Source organism: Asterias amurensis, chromosome 3 (assembly GCF_032118995.1).
Source record: "Asterias amurensis chromosome 3, ASM3211899v1".
Taxonomy (NCBI): Eukaryota; Metazoa; Echinodermata; class Asteroidea; order Forcipulatida; family Asteriidae; genus Asterias; species Asterias amurensis.
The window spans coordinates 27,386,941-27,408,975 of NC_092650.1; the positions used below are offsets into that span (position 1 = coordinate 27,386,941).

The 22,035-nt window shown below is 37.6% G+C and overlaps 1 protein-coding gene across 1 annotated transcript in view; it reads right to left on the minus strand.

The window, feature by feature from the left end:
* The window catches only part of LOC139934804 (metabotropic glycine receptor-like), a 38,836-nt gene extending 17,710 nt beyond the window's left edge, over positions 1–21,126 (minus strand). The window contains exons 1-6 of the mRNA XM_071929207.1: positions 20,402–21,126; positions 5,350–5,473; positions 2,737–2,903; positions 1,704–1,878; positions 1,229–1,297; positions 206–315 (exon numbers count right to left, since the gene is read on the minus strand). Of these exons, the coding sequence (XP_071785308.1) occupies positions 206–315; positions 1,229–1,297; positions 1,704–1,878; positions 2,737–2,903; positions 5,350–5,473; positions 20,402–21,123 (1,367 nt within the window). The 5' untranslated portion in view covers positions 21,124–21,126. The remainder of the gene's footprint in view (positions 1–205; positions 316–1,228; positions 1,298–1,703; positions 1,879–2,736; positions 2,904–5,349; positions 5,474–20,401) is intronic.
* Positions 21,127–22,035: the final 909 nt, after the last annotated feature.

The following is a 22,035-nucleotide window of genomic DNA, read 5'->3' on the forward strand; positions in this document are numbered from 1 at the left end:
GAGAAGCATTTATGATCAAGTGCGATGCTCAAAGACACAAGTGTCGTCGCGACTTTCCAGGACAGGATTCGAACCCTGTAGATAACAGCACTTGGGTCCACTACCCTACTAGACCGCTTGGCCACGACCCTGGAGCATGATATCGGTATGTTGTCATCTCTCTTTTTTCATTATTATAAATAAAAATAATCATAATAATAATTACCTCCATGTTTTAAACAGCAAGGCTCCGTAAGATAAAGCAATACCGATATAGCGTATCCAAGGTTGAAGAATACAAGGCAAAGTGCCTGTAAATACTGCAAGTAGAATAACCTGTTGAAGAAAAGAGGATAATTTAGTATGTCGGGCATAGATTTTTGCAAAAGATGTTTTGGGACAAAGTCATCAAGCATTGTCCCTTTGAACGTAAATAACCTTTGAACAGTAATTTTCAAATTTATAAAATTGCTTCTTATTTTGTCTGAGTTTTTTTAAGGTAAATTATACGATGACCTTGCAGCTAAATATCTTTGCGACGACAAACTCTGACTGTTTGCCAAATTCAAAGCTTGTACCATCATTCCCATCACATCATTCCCATCCTATCACATACCATATTACAACATCTTTCTCATGCATCTGAAAGCACACGATACCCTATACAACAAGGGTGTTTTCTTTCATTATTTCCATGCAACTGTATTGCCCAATTGAGCCCAAACCTCCTTAAGTTTCGTATTTTATTCATATGTTGATACATGTATAAGAGGATACTGGTTGACAACTTACCAAAAGTATATCCCACCCTTAACTCAATAGACCCTTGCTTCCTCATCTTGATCATAATTTACTTGTATCGAATGGCAATAATGCATGCTAATAATCATCTTGCAATTAGGAACCAGACTTTTTTGTTCTTCCAGCCTTGGTTTTGTAACATTGATAATGGAAGAAATTAAAGATGGCTGCACCGTGATAAAGATCTAAAGGCGTATGTCGTTCAAATCATTGTTCGGTAATTGGAAGTGATAATTAAGCGCCATGCCATAATCACACAATTCGATCCGCTAATTTGAATTCATGTTTTCAATCAATTTAACCATTTATCAAAATGCCGTAGGGGGGGGTACAGCTGTCTGCTTTGTACTCGTAAAATTAATTACCATAGCAATTAAAACTCAATCCAAATGGTGACGTTCATTACAAAAGATAATTGCTTCCCATTGTGTGAGTTAATTATACAAACCTCTGAGTACATTATTGCTGAACCAAGTAGAAAAACATAAAGAAGACCTGGGCTTGCTGCTTTGAAAACCTGCATAAAGAATTGAATACATGGAGGAGTTTGAATATAATGACAAAACAATAATGAAAGTGGCTTCCTAGTTAGATAGCGCACAAAATCAGTGATGCTCATGGCGCTCCAACATTCAGTACTTTCCTTCAAGGTGGGAGCTACGTTTTTGAAGTATGAAACATTTTCTACATACCACAATGAAATGGTTTACATACTGGTATGCAGCAAATCAAACCAGGAACACCGAGGCAAATTCCGTTTTAACGAAAAGTGCATTGGGTTATTTTATACGTGCATTACTCAACGCACGGGACCAACGGCTTTACGTCCCATCCGAAGGTCACAGCAAAATACATCAAAACAATCAATTACAGAGGAAATAAATCGACACAAAACTCAAAATAAATTTTCTTTGGAATCGCACCTTATTATTTCGATGCACCCAGGTGTAAATAGTGAAGAGAAACAGCATGAAAATACAGAAGCCAGTCACAGATAGAGAAACTATCTTTAAGATTGGAGATGGCTTTAAGAAACAAGGCGAGTCGTCCACGCATTCATCACATTTCTCTGCGCATTGTAAGCAGTCGAATAAATTGCTGTAAATTAAGAAGAAGAAAAAGAAAACATGTTAAAAATTACATGATATACAAATTGATTGACAAGTAGGGTTGCTCAGTGGCTTAAGGTTTTCATATTTTGGGTGTCTTCGGGGTTCGATTTCACACAAAAGTTAATTGAATACCACCTTGTGTTTTGTAATAGGTCATCGCACTTTGCTTCAATTAAGATTGATACACATTTTATAAAACCAATCTTAGCTCTTTTATTAATTGAGCCATGAGTTTTTTTTTCCAGCACGAAAGCCCCAAGCCAAACTCCTATAAAACTGAAGGCATCATTTTTGGGACTGACTCCATGTGCTTTCTTTCGCGAGGGCAATAGTGTTTGCTGAATTCTGAAAACTGCTGCCCCATTTATTCATGCGTGTTAAATAACACCCTCCGAAAAAAATGAGGCATCATGTGTGTTTGGGGAATACAGCTAAAGTTTATATTGGAGGTTGTTATTGAATTGTCCCTTTGATTGATGACGCACACGTGGAATTGGGTTTACAGTCAGAGTATGTCATAATGAAGATGGCTGTATGGCCATCGCAGATTTGTCCTTTGAAAATATAGGTAAAATAAAAACATGCAATGGCAGCCATTTTGAAAATTTTGAAATTGTGCTGTTCCTGTGTTGTTCAAATATGCGATTAGTGGAGTTCAATATGACAGATATTTGGATCGAGCTGCATTGTTGTGCCATTATAACGGTACGTCTTTCTTGTGACATACCCGAGTGACAATATTAAACTTATATCAAAAGCACGATCCCCAACATTATTTCCCCTGACTCGTCATATTCGAGGCGTTTCGTCAAACAAAATTTGAAAAAACTAAATATTGACTAACCTGTCGTATGTATTAGGTAACCCACGTACACTCTTGCTGTACTCATCTTCAAGTGTAGTGCCATTGAATGCTGGACTACTGGCTGTCGTATCAGGGAAGTAGTAACCCTTCAAACATTGGCATATATAAGCCCCTCGCTGAAAACCAAGACCTGATATGGGAATACACTGTGTTACAAATAAACAAAAGAGACAACCAGAATGTCAGATATAAAACTAATAAATTAATATACTTGCTGGGACGAGAAGAATGTTCAAAGGATTGCTCACTTTAGATGTTTTCTGTAAATATATAAGGCTTGATATGGGAATGCACTGTGTTTAAAATAAACATAAGAAACAATACAAATGTTAGATATAACTTTAAGCTTCTGGGACGAGAACATTGTTCAAAGGATTGTTCGTTGGATTTTTTTCTGCAAATATATTTTAATATTCCTTTCTATGAAATATTTCATAGGGTCGTTGCATCAGGTGGAATGGTCGAACACAGATATTGACAAAAACTAGTGTTAGTAATTGACGGTGTTGTAGTTGTTTATTAGTTGGAAGCCATTTTGTTTCCCTACCGCAGTGCTCATTAATGACATCACACATAGGGATACAAGTTTTAATGAAGCATAGTCACCACTTAATCCCTGCTCTGCCTAATTAACTTAAGATCATTTAATTGCCAAACCCGATAATGTTCAAAACGTTAGCGCAACTGAGGTAGCGTGGTATTACTAGTGACTATGTTCAAGATTGCGCTACCAGACTCATCAACAACTAATTGCAGTATTAACGAGAAATTAGCACTGTGCCGGTTATCCGAGTGTCCACTAATTATAATCATAAAAACACTCATTACATACTTTTTTGTTTCTTTTATTTTTTACAATTGCACTTCGCTCGAGATTTCAATGTTATAAATTTTATGCCTGTGATTTTTGTTCACAGGACTCGGGAAAGTACTTAGTATACAGTGCTAACACACATCGGTGTACGGGTAAAACCAAATTATTATTTGTTATTTTTAGTTGAATGTGAGTATTAAACTGGGGGAAAAACCTGTTGATTTATTTATTTTTGTACTGAAGCGAACATGAACTCTTGGTAAAGTGTACTTGACTGTACTAGCAAACTTAATCATTTTATTAGCCAAGAACCCAAATGGAGAGAAGAGAAGGGAAAACTTAACGTACACGACAAATCGCAACTTATGATAAGATAGATTTTTGTTTTTATGGGAATACGCTTCCGTAAGTATTCGACTAACTGACCGAGTGAATTAATCTTGACAGAACCCCATTTGAATATTTTTGACTTGTTTCCCATGGTTACATAATTCCTTGATTTGATTATACATTTGTTATTGTGAGGGAACTGAATTAAAAAGCAGACGTATTTCAATACGGGTTGCTCCATTTTGTAACAAAAAAATTATCCTCTAAAGGATTTGCATCGCTGATAAAAACCACTTAAGAAGTCTTATAATCAGAATTCACTTCTTATTGTTTGAGCATCACTACTTCAGGCTGTCGTTAAAGGAACACGTTGCCTTGGATCGGACGAGTTGGTCTATAAAAAGCGTTTGTAACCGTTGTTTATAAAATGCATATGGTTGGAAAGATGTTTTCAAAGTAGAATACAATAATCCACACAAGTTTGCCTCGAAATTGCGTGGTTTTCCTTTGATTGTGTGCGAACTTACACGGTCGGCCATTTATGGGAGTCAACAATTTGACTCCCATAAATGGCCGACCGTGTTTAGTCGACGAGGTAAAAGGAAAACCGTGCAAATTTAAAGGTTTGATCATCCGACCCGTAGTTTTCAATGAATACAATTTTAAACCTTGCAATTGACCCGGATTTTGGTTCCGTTTCTGGGTTCCCATTTCTGGGTCAGTGTGACAAGGACACTGTGACAAAATCAACGCAGAAATGGGTCAAATTGACGTAGAATTCGAGTTAGTTTGTTTGTTTATTTATTTATTTGAATATTCTTTCCATCAAGGGAACTTGGCAAACTCCCATAAAGGGATATAAACACCAAGCTGGCAACAGCCAATCTTTCCCTCATGCAAACATTGGTTTAACGTCTATGATTGTGAATTACAAATCAAGAAATCTAGATTCAGTGACTAGACGACAATTATTTATTCTAGTCATTGTTAATCAGCGGTTAGCTGGGGATTCGAATTGGGTGATGCAATTCCTGCAGTCTAACCACTGGACCACGGTGACTTTTAAAGACACGCTAATGCAACAACAAAACAAACATGTGAACATTTAAACTCAATTGGTTGTCGACGATGCAAGCTATAGTAATGGAAGAAGTTGTGTGCTTTCAGATGCTTGTTTCGGGGCCTCAAAATCTAGTTATGTATGAGGTCTCGAAATAATATTCAAATATTTCAGTGGAAAATTGTTTGTTTTTTTTACAACAGCTCTCCATTGCTTGTTACCAAGTCAGTTTTTACGCTTACAGTTATTTTGTGTAATTACCAACAGTATCCACTGCCTGTAAAACCAACATTGATTTAGGTCACTGTTTAGATAATCTCTTGATGCGTTTTTGGTGTTCTTCGTCTGTGTAAGATAACAAAACAGTAAATATAACAATATGCCTCACCTGTGTTGTGTTTTTACAAAGATGTGTGTCAACAAACGGATCAAAAACGTCGTTACTATCCTCGCCCCCAGAACACTGGTTAATATCCAAACTACTCAGTTCAACATCGATAGTCGTCACACCCCTGTTGAAAAGGTTGACAAATGGAGTTAAGAGCTTTCTGAACCATCGTTGACAATGATGATTGTTTTTTTAACTATTAGTCCGACCTTTCGGATGTCGAACTGTGCTGAGATTATTTCTGAAATTAAAAATGCTGAATCAACAATCAAGAAGACGAGCTGAAAGGTCAGTTTGTATTTTAAGATTGCTCTTGTGTTCTTATTCTCGATTCGCAACGAAAGGTAAACAACTGGTTAACAAAGTAAAATGGGAACAACTTATTATCACTTAAATTTCAGCGCAAAACTATACGCCAAAAGCCAAACCTTCCTTGGCGAATAATGTTCCCATTCTCTTGCCGAAACAAGATGCTGCTATTAGTATGAGATGTTAATTGCGTAACACTAACGGCAAATCTGTCGAATAATATGTTCAAATATTTTGTTTATACAACGTGTTTTTTTTTTTTTTAATATGAGATATTAAACACACAATGATTTTAAACAATCCTAAATCAAAAAAAGCACTGGGACTGTTATAAACTTCGCTTGACACCAGGAAAATAAATAATAAAGATAAACTGTGGAACGTCCGACTTATTTTACTCAAAGTACTGGGCATTGGAACTATCTGAACCATTAACAAAATGAAATTCGTGCCTTCAGCTAGACCGTTGATTTATAGGAGAGAGTCAACTTAATCTAAAAAGGTTTGATGAAAGCACCGTGAAATATCTTAATGCAACTTGTTTCGTTAAAAACCACGGATGACAAAATCTAAATGTTCCATCCGAAGAGTTTCTTTGGTCATCATTGTAAAAAAAAATCATATACAAATTATGATGTCTTTTTTGTACAAGCAATCACCCAACAAACAAACCGAGGTTGATTTAAAATATAAGACTGGTATAAGTACTGGTTGATAAATTTATGGTTTTTGTTATAATTGGTGATTTGTTAACTCTGAGAAATGTATGTATAATAGCCCAATCCGTATATAACAATTAAATGATTTATTTGTTTGAGGGTTGGACCAGCAACCCCGTCTGCCAGTACCCCCAACCCCTTCCCACTACACAACCATTGATTAAGACACTGTGGGTGTCGGTTCACCCTTTGTAGGTGAATGCGTGTCTCGTGTTACCGCTATCATACTGTGATAAAACTGACATTTCAAGTAACTGAACCTAAGTAGGTCAACCACTGAAAGGCAACTGAATGAAATATTCTCTTATTAAATTATCTACTTTTCCCGAATCACTTCAGCTTGTAGATAGAACGCTCTATCTCTGTCCCTTTTCAATGGAATCCATGAGCTATGCCTGTACTAAATGCTTTTTCCAAGGTCAATACCACAATTTTACTTCGCATCTTACACAGGGAGTATATGGGCATGAAAGAAAAAGATGTCCTTGGGTAACACTATTGGGTGCTCGATATAATGGGCCTCGGTGATACTAATGTGTATTAATTATTGTGTGCAAAACTATTACACAATTTGCATCGGGGAACTTACGAGTAGTATTTCTGGTTTTACCATTTATGTGTAAGCACTGAGTATACTAAATTATTATTTCCCAAGCTCTTTGAAAGAAAAACACCGGCACAGTACTTTGGAAGGATTCGAACCACTACCCTTGCAATTCTAGAGCAGTTTTGTCTTACCATGGCGCAAGGAAGAGAAGGAGCTCGAACGACCCGCAAAACCGCAGAGTAACAAAATAATACCCTGACAATGCCCCTGTCTGACCAGTGGAAAAAGATAGGAGACCTCCAGCTGGACGGCTGATTAACGAGCAGGATTAGATCTCTTTGTACAGAACGTGCGGTACCGCCGCTCTGCACCATTGCCTTCGTGTAAAGTTGAATCATTGGAGACAAGAATTGTGAATAACACGTTTTCATTTACCGTTTGTGGTGTTTCACTGAAACATCATGGCATATTTTTTCATTTTTTGTGACTTTCCGGGTACTAGCGGTGGTTCAAATTTTGGGTATTAGCACACGAGGGTGGTTGGTATTCAATTGTGTTTTTCGATTTGGTGAGCACAAGTGTACACAAATTTTATCAGGTCTCAAAAAAGTTGTTTTTCTGTATTATATCCATACGACATACGACACCATGGTTGAGTGAAGAACCAGGTGCGCACGCGAAAATTCACATACGCCAGGTCGCCCATTGTCTGTATAAAAATATAAGGTATGTCGGTGATTACGAGGTGTTGTTAAACGACCGCGGTCCTCCATGGTCTTACTAACTAGATCACCGTAATACACAATCTCAACGTAAAGGCGAAAACCAAACAAATCAACTCACAATTAACAAAGAAAGTCAAGAAAATTTAAACTCTGCATAATATCCCGATCCTGTCTGGTTACTATAGTCTGTCTAATTCCAACAGGCTGCAAAAAGGAACCAGCCAAAATACCACGTCAAAATGTGCTAACTATGACTGGTGTCCTGCTTAGTTTCGTTAAGCAATACGATTGATAATTAATGTCTGTTTTATAGGCAACCATGAGACCGTCGCATTGATTAACTGCGTATCATGACTTCATATCACTTTATCCACAATGCATATTATACAGAGTTCTCCAATACTCTATCAACACAGACATAAATTGAAATGTGAAACACGTGGAACTCTCATCTGACATTGTAAACACAATACTTGAATATAAACAAAGCATCAAAAACATGTCACTTCTAGTGTTTGATGAACATTACAGGAATAATAGGCTTCTACCAAAACACATTGTGCAATCGAAACCATAAATAGTCGGTCATCATTTATTTTTTATCTGCATTATTTGTTTTCTTTGAGGTTGGGAACCTGGAATGTTGTCACGAATCCAATCAAGTTTGATATTAAGCTTACAGTATTGTTTTAATGGAATACAAAGCAACAGTTACGATGCTTCTTAATGATTACTAGTTTTTTAGTTTGCTTGCAATCTGTGTTATTTTGTTTGTATGTAGCCTTACTGAATTGAATGTGTTTTTTTCCGTCTCCATGGGTCTGCATGCATGTTTTCAGGTTTAAAACAAAAGTGGTGAGATAAGGACTGAGTTCAAAACATTACGCAAAACGTGAACCTTCAAATTTACCCAAAATCGATATTTCAAGTTGTAATGTGACTTTCCACACGTTACGAACATACAGTATCTTTCTATCACATCTTCAGTTTTCCTGTGTGTGTGTGTCTCTCTGCCTACAACCAATCTATTTGATGTCAATATATGCGCGAACATGAACGGTCGTTTCTTAGATCCAGGTAAATTGGAAAAGATCTAATAAATATCTCGGAGTGGCCACATTCTGATTGAAAGATCAACAACATAACAAGATGTCTGAACCGAATGGCATTTGACGTTCTTATTGTGTCACGATGCATGAAGATTACCTCTCCATCTTGAAGACGGCTTTTATTATCGATTTTAATTTATGTGTACGTAAATAAAAGCACTGGCTTGATGAGCGGATTTCCATTTGGTTGTCTTTCCATGAGTCGATTTAACTTCATCTCACTCGATCCAACATGCCTGTGATTTTTTTCCACAGATCTCAAGAAAGCACTGGGTACAAGACTAACACACTAGGTGTATCTACGGTTAAAACCCAAATTAACACTCTCAACGTATATAAGGAGTGTAAGAATTAAGTTGCAATGGGTTTATGCCGGGTTGATATTAGCGATAACCAAGATCACTCGCAATGTGTCAATAGGGGATTGCCGTTTTCGTTTCATTTTGGGGTAAAACTCTTGAAACCAAGCGTTGAAATAAAGGACGTCCTTAGCAACACCCTTATAGACAGTCGTACTCGTATAGCCTCATCAGTATCTGCAAATTCGGATACGGCTTTTTGTACACACGCGACCATCGCAAGTGATTTAAAACACGGCGGCACACACATTGTCACTATTGAATTCCCCTGCACTGAATCATGCACAACTACGAAAGTAGTAAAACAAAATATCGGGTGGACATCCCATTATTAGCTCTCTTCGGGTATTTGCGAAAAGGGTATTTGCGAAAAGGGTCTATGTGATCCAGGCACATGCACATCGACTCTGGAATAAGCTTCCACCGTGCATCTGCTGCTCCCCTTACGTGGATAATTTTTAATAACAGGCTCTGAAAACTCATCTATTTGAACAATGACCTACATGTTTAGCTGGATTATTGGCTAAATTATTTAGATTACGGTTCAGCGCCGTCTAGGCCCTAACCATCTTTGAGTGAGAGCACTCTATATATGTAATTTATTGTATTGCATTTTTGTAACTGCGCGGTTCTATTTTATTTTGACCTTCAAAATAATGAGTAAAGTATCCACCGAGACTACGAGGCTTTTCTTTAACCTTAGAGTGGATCCTTTTCTAACATTGAACAAACCAGTGGTCACAACGTCTCGAGCTGAGTTCGGCCCGAGTAGCGTTAACTATGGGTGCGTTCGTTTTAGCTTCCCTGGGTCTACCCCGCGGTGCTCACTCGGGGGAGCCCCTGACAAGAGCTAAACGAACGACCACTCACCGCCCTCGTAGTGACGTCGTTTACTTGGGGCCAGCCCCCAAGTGACCCACTCCACAAGCAGGGCACTGGGGCTGACCTGAGTAAGCCTTTGGAATGACGTCAAAAGCTATTCGAACGCACCGGGGCAGACCGGGGTCGACCCAGGGAAGCCAAACGAACGCACCCTATATATATACCCTTTGCGGATAAAGGCAGGTGCCCAGTCAAGCGAAGTGTTTGTAATCATTCCTCTCATTATCTAATATCTAATTCTGTTGACATAAAATAACTGCTGGTGCCCGCAATAATGACCACCAAACACACAACAGGAAGCCTGTGTTCAAAGGTTACCTTGAAGTTGTCATTATTGAGGGCATAATAAGTATATCTGACTTATTGAACGCAAAGTTGAATGTAGTATCCATCGGGTCTGAAAGAGTTTTTCCTGAAATGTCTTCGATTTTATACGTGCACTGACCGACTCCTCGTAAAGGAATGAGTTACCTTTCAAAATTATAAACGAATTTGAAATAATAATATTAATAATATAACAAATAATAATAACACACACAACTTATAACGGCGGTTTTAATCAGTGATTTCTGCAATGGATGACTATGTTTGAAGTGTAAGACCTACTCATTTTAACACAGCATAATGATGTCGTTGAATATGCAGCCAATCAAACCGGGAATATCGGGGCGAACCCCACGATGATAAATGCTCTGGGTTATTTTACGTGCGTTGCACAACACACGAGACCGACGGCTTTACGTCCCATCCAGAGGACGAAGTATCTTGGTTGTCTTGCTGAAGGACACAGGTGTCACGACCGGAATTCGAACCCACATTCTGCTGAAAGTCCTCAGTCCTTTATTTTAGTAACAGTCATTTGTAAGGAGTCAGCGTACGTATAAGACCAATGAAATCACGCCGCGAGGGACTCTGCATAACTGGCACTGTCCTTAAACATCACAAAGATCACAAGCAAAGAACGCACTTAGCAACCTCATTTACGTACATCTTCTTACATCTCATTACAGTTCAACTTCTAGTAAGCCTCTTACTTCCTTGCAGTTATTCGACAGCAGGGAATGGTCAAGCTTTTCGAATATGCAGCGCCCATACACTCTGGAATACAATGACCGAGGAATCTCTGACAAAGAAACAATTCTAAACCGTCTTGAATACATTTCTATTTCAATCGTAACGTGTTTTAGTATGCTTATTGTAAACCATTGTACCTTTATGGCTACTTTATAATCTCTAGATTTTTGTCCATTTCCTTAAAGTACGCGAGACATATATTTTCTTTATGCGCTCTACAAAAAAAAGCATATAGTATTACTATTGTTTAATAACATGGTCATTTAACTTCAAACAACAGCACCATTGGCAATTGCGTGTTTTAGCAATACCCTTTTGGGACGTTGCCTTCTGTATGCAATTTTCAACCACTTAAACAGTGAGTGACCTATGTAAACAATCAGTAAAACTTAATAAATTAAACAATAATCTACAAACGGTATAGCTTCATGTCTTGACTTCAAACCCAAGTTAAGATATTTCTAATTTGAGGTTCTTGAGGTTGGTCGGACCCTAGTGGTCCTTCTGCTTGTTGGTTTTAATTACACAATTGTATCTCGAGAGCAAATTCAATCTACAAAGAGGTTTTGATTAAGGAAACTGCGGTAGAGAGCAAAGTTTGTTGAGAAAACAAAGATGGCTATCGTTTCCTTGGAGGAACTAATAAGTCCTGTCAGTGTATTATTAAACCAACGTATCTGGTCACGATACTGACAATATAAGCGACCTTGTTCATCCATTTAATTTCCTGGTAGACAATTTGGTACACTCCTGGATATTTCGGGAGGTGTGTTCGTCGGTTGACATAAAATCAAGAAGTGTTAAAATCATAGGAACAATGTTTGAGATGTGTTCATTTCTATCACATACTGAAACGGTCTGTGTCAAAACTTTAGTTTTATGCAATTCTATAACATACAGCATTTAAATTAGCAGCAGATTTGTGCAGCGTATATTTGTTTATTCAAAATTCATTTGTTGTAATAATTATTGTGCAGTTAAATTGTAGCTAAAAGTTCGTGCTGTGTCCTCTCCTTTATATTTTAAAAGATCTGCCAATGCTTCACTTATTGCATAAGAAGAACTTACCTGATGTTTCTCGACATAAATTTACTTTAACAAACTGAACAATGAAGAAGACCAAAGTAGTATGTTAAAGCACAACCAAACTTACATGATGATGGGCGGATTGCACCAAGCGGTCTTAAACCAGTCTATGCGCTATAGCCGGCTAACTTGAGACGCGCTTAGACAGTCTTTAATTATAGACCGATTGCAATAGCGCGGTCTTTAATTATAGCCAGTCTTAAATCTTAAGCCTGCTTTGAGCTGGCTATAATCGGTCTTTGTTTTGGTTTTTAAAGATGGCGCTGCATTTGTTGGTTGTAGATGATTTGATTCAAAGAGCTCTAGGATTATATTTTGTTTTAGAAATAGATTACACCCATGGGAGGCATTATGATGATGATCAAGGTGATTGTATCGTAAATGTATGTTCCCCAAAGTAAAAATGATACAACTCACAGATTTGATATTCGATGATTTAAACCAAAGCAATAAGAACAATGCCGTACCACCAGTGCCTGCAAAGTGCTAAGTATTATGGGACATTTGTTCGTATTTCATTACTTTTCACCGACTTATCTAAGACCGGCTTATTGCAACAGGCTTAATGACTGACTAAGCTAAGACCGTCTAAGGCAGATAGCCGGCTATAACTGACTGGTCTTAGACGGCTGACTAAGACCGTTTTATTGCAATCCGCCCCAGGTGTCTGGCACAACGACATATACATTTCAAAAAGTTCAATATAGAACAACAGATCCGTGCATAGAACAATGACATTGTCAGGTTGGTGAGTGGTATCTTGCCTCGTCTTCCGCATCTAAGACCCCGGTTCTAATCCCAACGGGAGCACTATGTGGATTAGGTTTCCAGTCCCTACCCACAGGACTGCGTTTTAGTTTCGCCTTGAACAATTTTCCCATATCTAAGACCAAACTTCCTTCGTTGTCTAATCCACATTGGGTTCTTGGCTATGATAAATGTTTGCTTTTATGAGAGAGCCGTAGCTTTAGAACAAAAACATTATTTTGTTTACAAAAGTTGTCTGTGCCTGTAAACTAGACGGCCAAACTGAAGGCCGGTCTCGCATGACTTCATCACAGAATACCCTCAATTTAAAATAGATTTCTATATACACAGAAAACCTTTCTGCCAAAAATTACCCGGAATACCAATAACAAAATTATAGTTTTACAATTTATTAGATTACTGCTTAGTTTTTTTCAAAAATAGAATTCAACGGTTTTCACTGTTCTATTTAGCCATTCCCAGCTATTCTTACTTGATTTTGTCGACCCAGCGCCAAGTTTCTCGCACAAAGCATCAAATTGTATCACCTTTGTGGTTCGAATTTGAAGGTTGGGGCAAACAAACTCAATTAGGTTTTCGCTATTACCAAATTTCCGGAATATTCGTAATAGAACACATGCAATCACTTAAATAATTCCTGTTTTTATATTTTCAGGCTATATTTGGAGCATGAATTTTTTTCTATTCAATTTCCACTGATTGAAAGATCCAATTTAATTTGTTTGCTGGTGTTGCTTTGATTCGTGTTTTTAGAATTGCATCCTTGTCCTTTCTTGTGCACCTTCTATGGCGTGTGTATAAGTTGTCGGTGTTGTAAAACAAAATCGCATTGTTATTCAAAACAAAAGGGTTCCATTACGACACAATGAAAATAAAAAAGCTGGACAATGACATTTGAGCTTTTATTAAATTTGACGACTGATCTAGAATGAAAACAGAACCAAAAAGCACCGCGGTCTTTATTAATGCTTTTTAAATGACCCTGCTCCGTAATTAAAAAAGAGGTGTTCTAAAAGCTATTGTGGCAACTTCATGACCCGTATCCTTCGTGGATTATACTATTAAGTTATACCACACACACACGCACCAGATTGTTGTCATTTGATTGGTTGAACATGCGTCAGGTGTCATCCTTTTGTTTGCCACAGTCATTGCCCGTTTTTCGATAAGTGCCGTTTATACATAAAATTGTTCCCCTTCGGTTTGTCCAAACGGGCAACTCTTGGTTTACGACGGACAAGGCTGGTGCTTACATAAAAACGTCCACGTTGCTTATAAGATTGTGTTTGTTTGTGGAGGTGTTTGTTTGTTTGCTTGTTTTGAGGTTGATTTTTTCAGAGTATGATTTAACGAGTTTTTGTTTTGTATGTTGTGCTTATTGTGAAAAACAGTTTCAAGTAAAGGCTTATGCGTGAGTTATATAAAACAAATATTGAATGCATTTCATCCATGCTTTATCACAGAATTGAATCCCTTGGTGCAAACCGGGTTTTCCTATTCACGCGGTCGGTAAATAGACTAGAATTAACCTCGTTGGTTAAACGACCATGCACTCAACTTCAACAAATATTTGTACTAGAATTCATCTTGCAGTGAAACAAGATCCCCAAAAGCATCTACTGCCAACTGTGGGTAGCCTGAACTCTGCGTTAGCTCTTGTCGTAAATTAGTTTTTCGGTTTCTATATTTTGTCGCATTTCGTCGTGTTTTTTTTTTTTTTCTTTTTTTTTTTTGGGGGGGGGTGGGTCTAACCGGATTCGAACCGGGGTTTAAAGTAACCCCTCATGGTCCGAGCAAGGGTTCGAATCTGGATCTGGCGGAGTTTTAGGTATAATATATTCAAGAAGAACATTAGCGCTTGTTACTCCTATTACTGTTTTGTTAACTAATGAACCTTTACTAAACAGCATTTAAAGGATGAAAAACATAATTAAGTTTTTAGTTGATAACGGAATATCAAGTTCATATTAGAACAATTTATTTCTGTGACATATTTCTCTATGAAATGAAGTAGGTTTCGAGAAAACTGTATCTAAAAACCTTTAAAAAAAAGAAACATCTGGTTTTCGGTTGTAGCAACCAAAATTTAGGTACAGTGTTAACGTGGTAAATTTTGCATGTTTTTTTCTTTGTACCAACACAAGCTATTTTACTTTATTCTTTGTACCCGTGCAAGTCTCCGGACTAGCTTACATGTTTGAGGAATACATTCAGGCCTGTATTGTTTTCCTGTGTGTGATAATTTCACGTTCTTATTATCTCACATGTTCATTTTTTTTCCCTTTTTTTTTTTTTTTTTTCATTCTTACTCATAACAAAACCCGTGAATGTATCAATCTTATAATGCAATTGGGAAATACTAAAATAACTAAGAATCAAGTATCAGCTAATGCAAACTGCTTACCAAAAAAGGACTTATGATATATGCGTATTATTCACACAAAAATTACCTGACGTTTCGACCCTAGCAGAGTCGTTCTCGAAGGCAATTAGAAACACAATGTACAAGCATGTATAATAATAAGTATGACATGAACAGTCAACTGCAAATACCTTAAGAGGGAGCAAGATAGACAGCCAGGCGGAAAGCACACAAAAGCAACGGGGTAGACAATGAAAAGGGGGACAAAAGGCGGGTTTGACAAGAGGAAATTTGAAACACAAACAACAAGATGGGCAGAAGAAGAAAGTTAATTAGTTAGTGGGCGAGGCAGGCTAAAAAGGATAATCTAATGGTGGGGAAAGGAGAAGGCATACAAAAATAAAAGATGATAATTTGGAAAGAAGTCTGTGCAAAAATAGTATCTGAGACAGCAGAGTGCTTTTCTTTCACTCAGCTGCAGTAAAGCTTTTACTTTCAGGTTGGACAGACCTTACGGGTCGAAGAATCTTTTATTCTATTATTAAATTATGCTAAATAATAAATGGAAAGAATCTATATACTGAGGACAATACGCTACGCTTGTGTGTGTTTTGTTGTCATTTTAGCCTTCGAGGAAGACTTGGATAGGGTCAAAACGTCAGGCCATTAACTATTATTTTTTTATTTTAAATGCGCTATCATGTCTTTTGTAGCAAAAGAAACACAACGTTTATTTAGGCTGTTTGGGTGTGAGGTGGAAACAATAGTCGATCCGTTTATTTGGTGACGTCTCAATACAAACATGCTTCTATGACCAAACAACACGCTCTTCATTTTCAACATGATCCCAAAAATGTGTATTTTTTTTTTTTTTACCCAATAGTTGTCAGGAGCACGTCTTTGAAATAAGGCGTGTGTGTAACAAAGACAAATTTCTCGCAAAGTTGCAGTTTGTGTTTAAGGAACCGTTACCGGATTTACCATACGATTATAGTGAGCAATATTTACGTTCTGATACGTGCACGTGTCACTCGTCACGCCAGTGTGTATTGGGCGAGCCAGACCTACGTCACGAATAACGCTGGTAAAAGGTGAACAACGTCTTTCAGTTACACAAGTTAAAAGGGCCTGAATAAAATCGTTCATTAACCCAATTTAAAGACTGTATCTGTAAAGTTTCAACGGCTACAACTATGTCTACGTACGTGGAAGATAGGTATAGGACCCTAGCAACACATTGATTAATCCGCTAGCCACAGCCCGAGTCGCAGCCACCCACGTGGCCTGAAGATATAATTAAAGATGTTAAATTTACGATGGGAATAAAGAATATTCATGCTGGTTTTTACCCATTAACAGAGTTCTGTGGAAAAAAAAATCACAGGCATACTCGGGTGGCATTCGAACCCACGATCTTTGCAATTCTAGAGCAGTGGCCTAAGATAAGCAACATAGCTGCTGACATTGGGCCAGATAAATAAAAACTAGCAATTACTTATCAAGTTAAAGGTTCAGCATTAGCAAGAAGACTGAAAAGTAAAAGATCAGGCATGAACATTTTGCTCACTGGATTACCTTTCACTTATAGACATATAAATAAAAACGACATTTTACTAACATACTGTAGCAATTACTTGTATTTTTACAAGCTACTGCATGAGGAGCTTGAGATTTTACTTAAACAACAGTGTTGCATATATGGCTCGGTATCGCGTCAGTATTAACCATTTATCCACTGGACCGCCCAGCCGCCTATCGATATACTGTATGTGGTAGGAGGAAACCTTGCTAGCTTGTGTTTGTAGAAAAAAAGGAACGTCAAAAGAATCCTCGATAGTCATTATTAAGCTAATGAAGCTATTAATGATGATGAAATAATTTAGCTCTTACCCCAACAAAACGCTCATTAGTAAACACAAAGGAAACTGTATTTATTCATCATTCATGATAATATTGTCGAAAACTCACGCCTTCGCATTTAATCAGTATAATAATTAAGTCAGATAAAAGCCTTGGAAAGCTATTGTGTCCATTTTTTTCTTATACAAACAAATATTATTCGCCATAAAAATTACCGCAGCCGTTTAACGAGAGACATTCATTGTTCTCATGCGAACTTGTACTTTTATACAAATATCAAGGTTCAAATTGTGCATAAAGTTAAGCTGTGGCTATCTTTTAAAATTTGGACTACGATTCCAGTAATTAACTGCAAGAATCTTGATATATTAGTTTTCAGCAAACTCGGGCGGTGCAGGGACTACAGGGTTAAAGGGTTATTTTTGCCTTGGCCTAATGATCCAACTGTAAATGTTACTTATAAATTTGTTGTGTACTTTAATTGCTCTAAAAGAACCAATCTCTGGAGCTCTGGCGTGGAGAGGCTGGCTGTTTCCTCATCATAGCCACTGCCGCCATCAAAAACTTGACTAAGTGGAAACTGCCACGCCTGCATTTCTGTTAATCGCTATTGATCTATGAGTCCGTGCCTCTATTGTTATACTCCTGAATACCCCGCTAATGTGCTTTTCTCCGACCACTTACTAATCCGTTCAAGTAAATGGTGTTTTTCCAGTAAAAGGTTATTTATAGAGATTTGAGCAAATTCTCATGCCTGATCTTAAACTTATCGACATTTTGTTAATGCTGGCCTTTATACGGCCTAGTATCTTGTGAAACTATCAGGTAATAGTAAAATGTCGGTTTTATTTACATCTCAATAAGAAGAGTCCCTCAAGCATTGATTTTACCTACTAGTTCGACCAATTACTAGCAATATTAAGGCTTACTTTTATTTATGAGGATTTAAGTAAAAGACTAGTAAAAGCAAATGCTAGTTTTTATTTATCTGGCCCATTGAGTGTGTCTCGTTTTAAAGCACGTGACCGGTGTCCGAATACTTGACTTGGGCTATTTGCTATGGCAGCTCATTGCATCATAGTAATCAGCAACAATGAATAATTATAGCGGAATGAAATGACAATAAAGATGGTATACTGGTAGCTCTGTCGAGGCAGAAAGTTCAGACGTCGTGTTAAAGATTAAAGCCTTCAGAATGATGGGTTTATGTGATCTCTGTCAGCATTGATTAAGGTCGTAAGCAATATTAATGTCTCGAGAGGGGTATACATGTTTAAATATCTACTGGTACCCCACGGATAATATGCCAGGGTTGATTATGTTAATGTTTGAAGTAAATGAAACCCTCAGCAATACCTTCAAAGTCTCAGTCAAGTCCCAATGTCATAGTTATTTTTGTCCTTTAAAGACAGTGGACACTTTTGGTAATTGTCCAAGACCAGTCTTTTCACTTGGTGTATCTCAACATATGCATACATTAACAAACCTGTGAAAAGTTGAGCTCAATTGGTCGTCAAAGTTGCGAGATAATAATGAAAGAAAAAACACCCTTGTCACACGAAGTTGTGTGTGGAGATGCTTGATTTCGAGACCTCAAAATCTAAGTCTTAGGTCTCGAAATCACATTCGTGGAAAAATTGCTTCTTTCTCGAAAAATACATTAATTCAGATGGAGCCGTTTCTCACAATGTTTTATACCATCAACCTCTCCCCATTACTCGTTACCAAGTGAGGTTTTATGCTAATAATTATTTAGAGTAATTACCAATAATGTCCACTGCCTTTAACAGGAAAGTAAACATTTAGTTTTAGTAACCATTCGACTATTTTAATCCTATAGGCCCTAAAACGTAGATGGACACATCAAAACCATATGTTATTTTTTTGATACCTGGTTATCGCAATGTATCGGTTGTGTCAACGCTGGAAAAAATTTGAGACGGGTAAGTAATTGATTCATTTTTATCCTTAATCTTTTAATCTACAACACACGTTTATTCCCTGGTCTGCGAGTTCTTTTACGAGTTACACAAATGTCATCAATAAGTCAAACCAACAATGTAAAAACTGACCTTTAAGTAAAATATTCGGTTTGCAGCCCAAGGTTGAACTGGGGTAGACTTCTTAGAATCGATTATTATCGTTGCAACAAGGGCTCTTCTAGTGATGGACAATGTTTTAAAGAGTCAAATAACACGCACTGCGTCAAGGCAGCGGCCGTTATCAAAAGCACATCGTATAGCTCTGTCTCATAGCATGGTTCGTGTGTGACAACCTGAATATCTGACGTCACACTTTGAGGTTCGTGAATATTATTACGCCATAGATCGGCCGTAGTCTAATCCAAACTCGTCCTAACTTAGGATTAATCTTGGGACTAGGGAGTTAAATTCCGTATCCAAATACGTAGGACGCGTTGAACCCATTCTAAATTATGACGAGTTAATAGTCCTAACTCGAGAAAGAATTAATCCTAGCGTTTCGTGAAATCGGCCGCTGGCCGAAGTCTCGCGACTAATTAAGGTGCACGTTCTACTAAAAACTGATTATTGACGGAACTAAAACCAAAGCCGGATTCTAAGACAAAGCTATGATATCGATAGATGCAAATCCACTCGGTAAATAAACTTGAGTCACTGACTCCATGAAATACTGGATTTTTCCCGTCATCGAGTGTAAGTCACTCAATCATTGGACACGGAGTTACGCGGGGACCGTACGTAGAATTGTCGAGTGTCTGAATAATATCCAAATAAAAGAGATTAATTGATAAGTGTAATCAAATTGCCATATAAGTCGATTTCGCGCCTGGATGTATTAATTCGATTTGAAACCTGGGTCATATATTCGCTTGAATGAGTCTATCAACACCCACCTGTATGGTCAGAGGAACGGGTCAAGTAATTACAAAATCAAGAACCTTTTTTTTGCGACTTTTTTTGTTTGTTTTTTTTTTGCGTGATTTTACTTGCGCTCGATGTATGGGAAAAATCACTTCACTGTTCGACACGCTAAAAACTGTTATCAGAAGATTATTGTTTTAGGTACTTAAAGTAAATCGTATAACAATTTTGGTGTTACCCAAACCGATATGAGCACAAACAGCATACTCAATGCTTTTCCGAGCTCTGATCACAGGCATATTTTACTCAGGAAGTGTACAGTGCTAAACACACAGCGGTGTTTGAGGAAAATCAAAATGAATATTCTTTAATTTGATGGAAATTTGTATCAAGTAAATCGTATACTTACGCAAAAGCTAGATTATCAGAAATCGAATCTGTTGAGAGTTGCCGAATCGGAAGAAAGAATGGCATTGAGAACGTGACCATCCAAACATCTCCACCACCACAGTCAAAATAAGGTTTAGTCCAATACCCATCATTTAACTTCAGTCTCGACTCAGCTATTTCATTCACATCTCTAGGTCTTATAAACGAAAAGTTCGAGTTCACAGACTCATTCTGGAAGTTTAACAATGGAATATAAAACCAATCAGTAACGTTACTCCGGTAGTTGTAGCCTATGGAGAGATCTTTAACATCAGTAGGACCGTCCGGAGTCCGGAATGCATACGGGCAGAATATGGTATAGTCCCTAAATAGTGAGTTTTCAAACGCTATAGCTGAGCCAAAGACCAACGGATTGCTGTCAACATTTGCGACTACGATTCGATATAGAAGCTCTTCGTCCTCTATATGATCACCTTGAATATGACCACCAGTGCGGGAGAGGAGTGTTAACAAGTTGGCTGCCCTGACGGCTACCGCAGCCTCTGTTGTCCATCGTTCTTTATTGTACTCCAAATCGAGTGTGGGTCCAAAAGAGCAGTTACCATCCTGCCCAGCGATTTCCTCGACGTACTCTAAGGCTTCTGTAACAGAATCTCGCCCTTCTTTACCCGAGTTGAGGGTCAGTGTGAACGAGAGGTGCACCACGGTGGTTCCATACACGATGAGGTGCAGCAACCACATCGGTTGTAGTCGGTACATGGTGGCCCAACTACTTGAAATGTGTGAACGCACAGGTTGTTATAATATCGATACTTCCTTATTATTCAAGCCTAACACGCCTACTGGAGATTGCGCAGTTGTTGCTACCTGCATTACCAACCATCATCACTTTGTGTTTACGTCTCAATTAAAGTGTTTGTTTTGGATTAATTTGCTGGTGGAACTGTCAAAGGCAAATGTGGTGTATGTATATAATTGAATATTCTTTATCTTAAACAAAAATACACGATCATCCCTAATCCTACCTCCATGTGTAAACATTGTCGTATCTTACATTACGTTATAGCAAATCTAAAACAATTAAAGCCAATACAATTTTAAAACAATTTTTAAATACGCAAGAATGATTATTTGCCTGTATCTGCATGTCACTAGCATCTAATGGTTAAAGTTGATTTGTTAATTTTGATCTTTGTCAAGTCAAAAAACAAGAAATCTGTTCAATCTGTTAAAAAAGTGTTAACATCTTCATGTAAACATTGTCGTGACTTACGTTAAGTGACAGCAGATCTAAATTAATAATTAAAGCCAATACAATTTTAAAACAATAATGAGACTCTTTTGAAAAAATACACAAGCATGATTTTTTGCCTGTATCTGCAGGTCACAAGCATCTAATGGTCAAAGTTGATTTGTTAATTTGATCTTTGTCAAGTCAAAAAACAAGAAATCTGTTCACTCTGTTAATTTTTATTTTAACTCACAGCGTAAGGTAATGAGGGGAAAGTCGTGTCCTGTCATCATTCACAGAAAAGAACATCGCCGTAAGCAAAATGGAATGAACCAACAAACTACCTGTCGAATTCATGATTCAAGACTCGTATTAATATCCGCACCAGACTACACGTGGTATGGGATTAATCTTTATTAAGG